At 68.8% G+C, this 10,453-nt stretch overlaps 2 protein-coding genes across 2 annotated transcripts; both read left to right on the forward strand.

The window, feature by feature from the left end:
* Positions 1 to 372: 372 nt before the first annotated feature.
* On the forward strand, positions 373 to 3,695 carry LOC121344646 (basic proline-rich protein-like; the record flags this gene model as incomplete). The annotated part of the gene is made up of 3 exons (XM_041420796.1): positions 373 to 1,164; positions 2,705 to 2,820; positions 3,243 to 3,695. Coding segments are annotated over 3 exons (1,361 nt in total), but the record flags the coding sequence as incomplete, so codon positions are not given.
* A 7-nt stretch (positions 3,696 to 3,702) lies between these two features.
* On the forward strand, positions 3,703 to 10,069 carry ERCC1 (ERCC excision repair 1, endonuclease non-catalytic subunit; the record flags this gene model as incomplete). The annotated part of the gene is made up of 6 exons (XM_041420795.1): positions 3,703 to 3,819; positions 3,891 to 4,313; positions 4,380 to 4,490; positions 4,783 to 4,886; positions 8,476 to 8,575; positions 9,993 to 10,069. Coding segments are annotated over exons 1-6 (932 nt in total), but the record flags the coding sequence as incomplete, so codon positions are not given.
* Between the last annotated feature and the right edge of the window lie 384 nt (positions 10,070 to 10,453).

Here is a 10,453-nt window from a genome sequence, read left to right on the forward strand (position 1 = left end):
TGTCTGGAACCCCGGCCCCGCCCCCCGGCCACGTGCCCCGCGCAGGCCCCGCCCCCTCACGTGTCCCAGCACCGGCCCCGCGGCCGCACGTGGCGCGAGGAGGACACGTGACCCGAAGCCCGCGCTCCCATTGGTCGAGGGAGCTGTCGGTCAAATTCGGAGGGGAGGGATGTGGGTGGGGCTTGGGGAGGCCGGGATTTGTCCCCGCCCCCAGAACCGGGAGCGGGACCGGAGCCCCCGAACGGGGCCGGGAGCGGAACCGGGACCCCCGAAAGGGACCGGGACCCCCGAAAGGGGCCGGGATCGGAACCGGGACCCCCTGACCGGGACCGGGACCGGGACCGGGACCCCCGACCGGGACCGGAGCCCCAGAACGGGGCCGGGAGCGGAACCGGGACCCCCTGACCGGGACCGGGATCGGAAAACGGAGCCGGACCCCCGATCGGAACCGGGACCCCCTGACCAAGACCGGGACCGGGACCCCCGAACGGGACCGGACCGGACCGGGACCCCCTGACCGGGACTCCCGAACGGGACCGGCACCGGATATCCACGCATCGGAGACCCTGACCAGGACCGGCACCGGAGTTCCCCGAACGGGACCGGAGCCCTGGGACCGGATCTTCCTCACCCGGACCGGAGCCTCTGGATCAGAACCCCCTGACCGGCACCGGAGCCCCGGTGGGCAGGCGGGGACCGGGAGCGGAGCCTCGGGGGCGGGACCCCCCGGCCGGTGCCGGTACCGGAGCTCCCGGGACCCCCCAGCGGGGCCGGTACCGGAGCTCCTGGGACCCCCCGGCCGGTGCCGGTACCGGAGCTTCCGGGACCCCCCGGCGGGGCCGGTACCAGTAGGACCCCGCGCTCCGGTACCGGAGAGACAGGTGACACTGGGGGGGCACAGGGGACATTGTGGGGGGCCACGACCCCCCCGCTGTCCCCGTCGCCAGCCCCTCCCCCGCTGTCACCGGGCCACCAACGCCCCTCCCCCCAGGGTCCCCGTGTCCCCGATGCCGGACGAGCCGGGGGTGGCCCCGGGGGTGGCCCCGGGGGTGGCCCCGGGGGTGGCCCCGGGGTCCCCCCTGTCCCCGCCGCCCCCGGGGACCCCCCAGAAAGGGGCGCGGCCCCCCCCGGGCAGCGACTCCGAGCACGACTCGGGATTCTCAGGTAGGCGGGGGCGGGGCCCGGACCGGGGGTCCCGGTCCCGGGGGTCCGTCACGGGGTCCTGTCACGGGGGTCCCGGTCCCGGGGGTCCGTCACGGGGTCCTGTCACGGGGGTCCCGGTCCCGGGGGTCCGTCACGGGGTCCTGTCACGGGGGTCCCGGTCCCGGGGGTCCGTCACGGGGTCCTGTTCCTTGTCCTGGTCCCGGGGGTCCTGTCCATTGTCCCGGTTCCTTGTCCCCGGGGTCCGGGTCCCGGTCCCGGTCCTGGAGGTCCCGTCGTTGTCCCGGGGTTCCTGTCCCCTGTCCCGGGGATCCCCTTCCGGCGGTCCCGTTTCTGGTCCCGGTCCCGGGGGTCCTGTCCATTCTCCCGGTTCCTTGTCCCGGGGGTCCCGTTCCTTGTCCCGGTCCCGGGGGTCCTGTCCATTGTCCCGGTTCCTTGTCCCCGGGGTCCGGGTCCCGGTCCCGGTCCTGGAGGTCCCGTCGTTGTCCCGGGGTTCCCGTCCCCTGTCCCGGGGATCCCGTTCCGGCGGTCCCGTTTCTGGTCCCGGTCCCGGGGGTCGTGCCCATTGTCCCGGTTCCTTGTGCCGGGGTCCGGGTCCCGTCCCGGGGTCCCGTCCCGGGGATCCCAGTCCTGGAGGTCCCGTCGTTGTCCCGGGGTTCCTGTCCCCTGTCCCGGGGATCCCCTTCCGGCGGTCCCGTTTCTGGTCCCGGTCCCGGGGGTCCTGTCCATTCTCCCGGTTCCTTGTCCCGGGGGTCCCGTTCCTTGTCCCGGGGGTCCCGTTCCTTGTCCTGGTCCCGGGGGTCCTGTCCATTGTCCCGGTTCCTTGTCCCCGGGGTCCGGGTCCCGGTCCCGGTCCTGGAGGTCCCGTCGTTGTCCCGGGGTTCCTGTCCCCTGTCCCGGGGATCCCCTTCCGGCGGTCCCGTTTCTGGTCCCGGTCCCGGGGGTCCTGTCCATTCTCCCGGTTCCTTGTCCCGGGGGTCCCGTTCCTTGTCCCGGGGGTCCCGTTCCTTGTCCTGGTCCCGGGGGTCCTGTCCATTGTCCCGGTTCCTTGTCCCCGGGGTCCGGGTCCCGGTCCCGGTCCTGGAGGTCCCGTCGTTGTCCCGGGGTTCCCGTCCCCTGTCCCGGGGATCCCGTTCCGGCGGTCCCGTTTCTGGTCCCGGTCCCGGGGGTCGTGCCCATTGTCCCGGTTCCTTGTGCCGGGGTCCGGGTCCCGTCCCGGGGTCCCGTCCCGGGGATCCCAGTCCTGGAGGTCCCGTCGTTGTCCCGGGGTTCCTGTCCCCTGTCCCGGGGATCCCGTTCCGGCGGTCCCGTTTCTTGTCCCGGTCCCGGGGTCCCGTTCCTCATCCCGGGGGTCCCATCCCTTGTCCCGGTCCCTGGGGTCCTGTCCATTCTCCCGGTTCCTTGTCCCGGGGGGCCCGTTCCTTGTCCCGGTCCCGGGGGTCCTGTCCATTGTCCCGGTTCCTTGTCCCGGTCCCTTGTCGCGGTCCCGGGGGTCCCGTCCCTTGTCCCGGTCCCTTGTCCCGGGCTCATTCCCGCCCGGCAGATTCCGGTTCGGAGCACCTGGGCAGGTGCGAGGGGACGGACCCGGAGGAGCCGCCCGGGCCCGGCCGCGCCCACCGGAGACCCACCGGCCTCGGCCACGCCCCCCCGGGGCCGCAGGTAACCGGGATCGGCACCGGGTCCACGTGGTTCCGGTACCGAGATGGTCTGGATCCGTGAGGATCCGGTACCGGGCTGTCCCAAATCCCATGGTTCCGGTACCGGGCTGTACCAACCCCCCTGATTCCGGTACCGGGCTGTTCCAAACCCCAATGATTCCGGTACTGGACTGTCCCAAACCCCAATGATTCCGGTACCGGGCTGTCCCAAACCCCCTGATTCCGGTACCGGGCTGTCCCAACCCCCCTGATTCCGGTACCGGGCTGTCCCAAACCCCAGTGATTCCGGTACCGGGCTGTCCCAAACCCCAATGATTCCGGTACCGGGCTGTCCCAAACCCCAGTGATTCCGGTACCGGGCTGCTCCGTGCCTTGTCCCCGGTCACTTTTGTCCCCTCCTGACCCCTCCGTGTCCCCCCGCAGCCCCCGGGAGCCGCTCGGGACCCGCGTCCCCTCCTGCTCCTGCTGCGCCGCTCCGGTGCGGACGGGACCCGGCTGTGTCCCCCGGTGTCCCCGGCCGTCCCCGCGGAGCTGTCGCCGTGTCTCTCCCCGTTGCTCCGCTCTCCTCCCGCCGGTGTCCCCGGTGCGGACGGGACCCGGCTGTGTCCCCCGGTGCCCCCGGCTGTCCCCGCGGAGCTGTCGCCGTGTCCCTCCCCGGGGCTCCGCTCTCCGCCTGTCGCCGTCCCCGGTGCGGACGGGGCCCGGCTGTGTCCCCCGGTGCCCCCGGCTGTCCCCGCGGAGCTGTCGCCGTGTCCCTCCCCGGGGCTCCGCTCTCCGCGTCCCGTCGCTGTTCAGAGCCTCCGCCGCGCCCCCGCCGGGCCCGGTGCCGGTGCCGGTGCCGGTGCCGAACCCGCCCGGTCCCGGCTCTTACGCTGAGTTCGTGATGAGGGGCTCGGGGGGAACCGGGAAGGACCGGGAGCAGAACCGGGATCCGGAGCGGAACCGGGAGCAGAACCGGGATCAGAACCAGGATCCGGAGCGGAACCGGAGCGCTGTCCCGGTATCCCGGCGCTGTCCCGGTATCCCGGCGCGGTCCCGGTGTCACCGGCGCTGTCCCGGTGTCCCCGCCAGGTCCCGTCGCTGTTCAGAGCCTCCGCCGCGCCCCCGCCGGGCCCGGTGCCGGTGCCGGTGCTGAACCCGCCCGGTCCCGGTTCTTACGCTGAGTTCGTGATGAGGGGCTCGGGGGGAACCGGGAAGGACCGGGAGCAGAACCGGGATCCGGAGCGGAACCGGGAGCAGAACCGGGATCAGAACCAGGATCCGGAGCGGAACCGGGAGCAGAACCGGGACCGGGATCCCGGACCCACCGGAACCGCCCCCTCGGGACCCCTCCCGGGACCTCCGGGACCCCTCGCGACCCCCGGGGACCAGGACCGGGACCAGAACCGGGAGCAGAACCGGGACCGGGATCCCGGACCCACCGGAACCGCCCCCTCGGGACCCCTCCCGGGACCTCCGGGACACCTCGCGACCCCCGGGGACCGGGACCGGGACCAGAACCGGGAGCAGAACCGGGACGAGAACCGGGACCAGAACCGGGACCGGGATCAGAACCGGGACCAGAACCGGGACCAGAACCGGGAGCAGAACCGGGACCGGGAGGAGCCGCGGGCGCCGCCGGCGCTGGGACCGGGCGCCAAGAGCAGCGGCATCATCGTCAGCCCGCGCCAGGTGGGCGGGGCCGTGTCGCGACATGGGCGGGGCCTGGCCCTGGGTTTGGGGCTGCTGTCGCGACATGGGCGGAGCCTGGCCCTGGGTTTGGGGCTGCTATCGCGACATGGGCGGGGCCTGGCCCTGGGTTTGGGGCTCATATCACGACATGGGGTCTGTCCCGTCCCTGGTGCTCATATCGCAACACGGGGGGGCGTGTCCTCCGGCTCGGGGGCGTGTCCTTGTGCTCATATCGCGACACGGGGGGCGTATCCTCGGGCTGGGGTCATGTCGCGACACGCGCCTGTCCCAGCGCGGCAACCCCGTGCTGCGCTTCATCCGCAGCGTCCCCTGGCACTTCGGGGACATCGGGCCCGACTTCGTGCTGGGCGCCGGCGCCTGCGCGCTCTTCCTCAGGTGAGGGCGGCCCCGGGGGACCCCTCAGTGTCCCCAGGGGTCCCCAGTGCTGCGCTTCATCCGCAGCGTCCCCTGGCACTTCGGGGACATCGGGCCCGACTTCGTGCTGGGCGCCGGCGCCTGCGCGCTCTTCCTCAGGTGAGGGCGGCCCCGGGGGACCCCTCAGTGTCCCCAGGGGTCCCCAAGTGTCCCCAGGGGTCCCCAGGGGTGCTCAGGTGTCCCCAGGGGTGCTCAGGTGTGTCCCCAAGTGTCCCCAGGGGTGCCCAGGGTGTCCCCAGGTGTGTCCCCCATGTGTCCCCAAGTGTCCCCAGGGGTGCCCGGGGGTGCTCAGGTGTGCCCAGGTGTCACCGGGGTGCTCAGGTGTGTCCCCAGGAGTGCTCAGGTGTGTCCCCTCAGTGTCCCCAGGTGTCCCCCACGTGTCCCCAAGTGTCCCCAGGGGTGCTCAGGTGTGTCCCCAGGGGTGCCCAGGTGTCCCCACGTGTCCCCAGGGGTGCCCAGGTGTCCCCAGGGGTGCTCAGGTGTGCCCACGTGTCCCCAGGGGTGGTCAGGTGTGTACCCAGGGGTCCTCTCAGTGTCCCCAGGGGTCCCCAAGTGTCCCCAGGTGTGTCCCCAGGTGTGTCCCCAGGTGTCCCCAGGCATGCTCAGGTGTGTCCCCCACGTGTCCCCAAGTGTCCCTAGGGGTGCTCAGGTGTGTCCCCAGGGGTCCCCTCAGTGTCCCCTCAGTGTCCCCTCTGTGTCCCAGCCTCAGGTACCACCGGCTGTCCCCTGTGTCAGTGTCACCAGCGGTGCCCAGGTGTCCCCAAGTGTCCTCAAGGGTGCTCAGGTGTGTCCCCAGGTGTCCCCAAGTGTCCCCAGGGGTGCCCAGGTGTCCCCAGTGGTGCCCAGGGGTGCTCAGGTGTGTCCCCAAGTGTCCTCAGGGGTGCTCAGGATGTCCCCAAGTGTCCCCAGGCGTGCTCAGGTGTGTCCCCTAGTGTCCCCAGGATGTCCCCAGGTGTCCCCAGGTGTGCCCAGAGGTGCCCAGGATGTCCCCTCTGTCCCAGCCTCAGGTACCACCGGCTGTCCCCTCAGTGTCCCCTGTGTCCCCAGGTGTCCCTCAGTGTCCCGCGTGTCCTTGTGCTCATATCGTGACACGGGGGTGTGTCCTCGGGCTCGGGGGTGTGTCCTCGGGCTCGGGGGCGTGTCCTTGTGCTCATATCGTGACACGGGGGTGTGTCCTCGGGCTCGGGGGTGTGTCCTCGGGCTCGGGGGCGTGTCCTTGTGCTCATATCGTGACACGGGGGTGTGTCCTCGGGCTCGGGGGTGTGTCCTCGGGCTCGGGGGCGTGTCCTTGTGCTCATATCGTGACACGGGGGTGTGTCCTCGGGCTCGGGGGTGTGTCCTCGGGCTCGGGGGCGTGTCCTTGTGCTCATATCGTGACACGGGGGTGTGTCCTCGGGCTCGGGGGTGTGTCCTCGGGCTCGGGGGCGTGTCCTTGTGCTCATATCGTGACACGGGGGTGTGTCCTCGGGCTCGGGGGTGTGTCCTCGGGCTCGGGGGCGTGTCCTTGTGCTCATATCGTGACACGGGGGTGTGTCCTCGGGCTCGGGGGTGTGTCCTCGGGCTCGGGGGCGTGTCCTTGTGCTCATATCGTGACACGGGGGTGTGTCCTCGGGCTCGGGGGTGTGTCCTCGGGCTCGGGGGCGTGTCCTTGTGCTCATATCGTGACACGGGGGTGTGTCCTCGGGCTCGGGGGTGTGTCCTCGGGCTCGGGGGCGTGTCCTTGTGCTCATATCGTGACACGGGGGTGTGTCCTCGGGCTCGGGGGTGTGTCCTCGGGCTCGGGGGCGTGTCCTTGTGCTCATATCGTGACACGGGGGTGTGTCCTCGGGCTCGGGGGTGTGTCCTCGGGCTCGGGGGCGTGTCCTTGTGCTCATATCGTGACACGGGGGTGTGTCCTCGGGCTCGGGGGTGTGTCCTCGGGCTCGGGGGCGTGTCCTTGTGCTCATATCGTGACACGGGGGTGTGTCCTCGGGCTCGGGGGTGTGTCCTCGGGCTCGGGGGCGTGTCCTTGTGCTCATATCGTGACACGGGGGTGTGTCCTCGGGCTCGGGGGTGTGTCCTCGGGCTCGGGGGCGTGTCCTTGTGCTCATATCGTGACACGGGGGTGTGTCCTCGGGCTCGGGGGTGTGTCCTCGGGCTCGGGGGCGTGTCCTTGTGCTCATATCGTGACACGGGGGTGTGTCCTCGGGCTCGGGGGTGTGTCCTCGGGCTCGGGGGCGTGTCCTTGTGCTCATATCGTGACACGGGGGTGTGTCCTCGGGCTCGGGGGTGTGTCCTCGGGCTCGGGGGCGTGTCCTTGTGCTCATATCGTGACACGGGGGTGTGTCCTCGGGCTCGGGGGTGTGTCCTCGGGCTCGGGGGCGTGTCCTTGTGCTCATATCGTGACACGGGGGTGTGTCCTCGGGCTCGGGGGTGTGTCCTCGGGCTCGGGGGCGTGTCCTTGTGCTCATATCGTGACACGGGGGTGTGTCCTCGGGCTCGGGGGTGTGTCCTCGGTCTGGGGGCGTGTCCCCGATCTGGGGGCGTGTCCCCGGGCTGGGGGCGTGTCCCCGGGCTCATGTCGCGACACGCGCCTGTCCCAGCGCGGCAACCCCGTGCTGCGCTTCATCCGCAGCGTCCCCTGGCACTTCGGGGACATCGGGCCCGACTTCGTGCTGGGCGCCGGCGCCTGCGCGCTCTTCCTCAGGTGAGGGCGGCCCCGGGGGACCCCTCAGTGTCCCCAGGGGTCCCCAAGTGTCCCCAGGGGTCCCCAGGGGTGCTCAGGTGTCCCCAGGGGTGCTCAGGTGTGTCCCCAAGTGTCCCCAGGGGTGCCCAGGGTGTCCCCAGGTGTGTCCCCCATGTGTCCCCAAGTGTCCCCAGGGGTGCCCGGGGGTGCTCAGGTGTGCCCAGGTGTCACCGGGGTGCTCAGTGTGTCCCCAGGGGTGCCCAGGCGTCCCCACGTGTCCCCAGGGGTGCCCAGGTGTCCCCAGGGGTGCTCAGGTGTGCCCACGTGTCCCCAGGGGTGGTCAGGTGTGTACCCAGGGGTCCTCTCAGTGTCCCCAGGGGTCCCCAAGTGTCCCCAGGTGTGTCCCCAGGTGTGCTCAGGTGTGTCCCCTCAGTGTCCACAGGGGTGCTCAGGATGTCTCCAGTGTCCCCAGGGGTCCCCAAGTGTCCCCAGGTGTGTCCCCAGGTGTGCTCAGGTGTGTCCCCTCAGTGTCCACAGGGGTGCTCAGGATGTCTCCAGGTGTCCCCAGGGGTGCCAGGATGTCCCCAGGTGTCCCCAAGTGTCCCCAGGGGTGCCCAGGTGTCCCCAGTGGTGCCCAGGGGTGCTCAGGTGTGTCCCCAAGTGTCCTCAGGGGTGCTCAGGATGTCCCCAAGTGTCCCCAGGCGTGCTCAGGTGTGTCCCCTAGTGTCCCCAGGATGTCCCCAGGTGTCCCCAGGTGTGCCCAGAGGTGCCCAGGATGTCCCCTCTGTCCCAGCCTCAGGTACCACCGGCTGTCCCCTCAGTGTCCCCTGTGTCCCCAGGTGTCCCTCAGTGTCCCTCAGTGTCCCCATGTCCCCTCTGTCCCAGCCTCAGGTACCACCGGCTGCACCCCGAGTACATCCACGAGCGGCTGCGGGCGCTGGGCCGGGGCTGCGGCCTCAGGGTGCTGCTGCTGCAGGTGGACGTGGTGAGTGACACTGTCACCTTGTCATTGTCACTGTGTCATTGTCACTGTCCCTGTCACTGTGTGTCTATCCCATCCCATCCCAGCCCCTCAGGGTGCTGCTGCTGCAGGTGGACGTGGAGCGGGACACTGTCACTGTCACCCCCACCTGTCTCTGTCTCACCTGTCCCTGTCCCCTCTGTCCCCATCTCACCTGTCCCCTCACCTGTCCCTGTCCCCATCTCACCTGTCCCTGTCCCTCACCTGTCACCGTCGCTGTCCCCATCTCACCTGTCCATGTCCCTGTCCCCTCTGTCCCTGTCCCCATCTCACCTGTCCCCTCACCTGTCCCCTCTGTCCCCATCTCACCTGTCCCTGTTCCCTCTGTCCCTGTCTCACCTGTCCCCATCTCACCTGTCGCTGTCCCTGTCGCTGTCCCCATCTCACCTGTCCCCATCTCACCTGTCCCCATCTCACCTGTCGCTGTCCCTGTCCCTGTCCCCATCTCACCTGTCACTGTCCCCTGTGTCCCATCTCACCTGTCCCTGTCGCTGTCCCCTGTGTCCCATCTCACCTGTCCCCATCTCACCTGTCCCCATCTCACCTGTCCCCATCTCACCTGTCCCCATCTCACCTGTCCCCTCACCTGTCGCTGTCCCCATCTCACCTGTCCCCATCTCACCTGTCCCCATCTCACCTGTCGCTGTCCCTGTCCCTGTCCCCATCTCACCTGTCACTGTCCCCTGTGTCCCATCTCACCCCCATCCCAGCCCCTCAGGGTGCTGCTGCTGCAGGTGGACGTGGTGAGTGACACTGTCACTGTCACTGTCACCATGTCACTGTCACAATGTCACTGTGTCATTGTCATTGTCACATTGTCATTGTCACTGTGTCATTGTCCCTGTCACTGTGTGTCCATCCCATCCCATCCCAGCCCATCCCAGCCCCTCAGGGTGCTGCTGCTGCAGGTGGACGTGGTGAGTGACACTGTCACTGTCACCTTGTCATTGTCACACTGTCATTGTCACATTGTCACTGTCACTGTGTGTCCATCCCATCCCATCCCAGCCCCTCAGGGTGCTGCTGCTGCAGGTGGACGTGGTGAGTGACACTGTCACTGTCACTGTCACCATGTCACTGTCACAATGTCACTGTGTCATTGTCATTGTCACATTGTCATTGTCACTGTGTCATTGTCCCTGTCACTGTGTGTCCATCCCATCCCATCCCAGCCCCTCAGGGTGCTGCTGCTGCAGGTGGACGTGGTGAGTGACACTGTCACTGTCACTGTCACCATGTCACTGTCACAATGTCACTGTGTCATTGTCATTGTCACATTGTCATTGTCACCGTCACCTTGTCATTGTCACTGTCACCGTGTCATTGTCACTGTGTCATTGTCACATTGTCATTGTCGCTGTGTCACTGTCCGTGTCCCCAGCGTGACCCCCACCAGTCCCTCAAGGACCTGGCCAAGGTTTGTCTCCTCACCGACTGCACGCTGCTGCTGGCCTGGAGGTACGGCTGTCCCCAACGTCCCCCTGGTGTCCCCAAACATCCCCAAACGTCCCCAAATGTCCCCAAACGTCCCCAAACGTCCCCACACCATGTCACTGTCACAATGTCATTGTGTCATTGTCATTGTCACATTGTCATTGTCACCGTCACCTTGTCATTGTCACTGTCACCGTGTCATTGTCACTGTGTCATTGTCACATTGTCATTGTCGCTGTGTCACTGTCCGTGTCACTGTGTGCCCATCCCAGCCCCTCAGGGTGCTGCTGCTGCAGGTGGGCGTGGTGAGTGACACTGTCATTGTCACTGTCACCGTGTCATTGTCACTGTGTCATTGTCATTGTCACACCTGTCCCTGACCTGTCCCCGTCCCTGTCCCCTCTGTCC

Source organism: Onychostruthus taczanowskii, unplaced genomic scaffold (genome assembly GCF_017590055.1).
Source record: "Onychostruthus taczanowskii isolate IOZ18803 unplaced genomic scaffold, ASM1759005v1 scaffold658, whole genome shotgun sequence".
NCBI lineage: Eukaryota > Metazoa > Chordata > Aves > Passeriformes > Passeridae > Onychostruthus > Onychostruthus taczanowskii.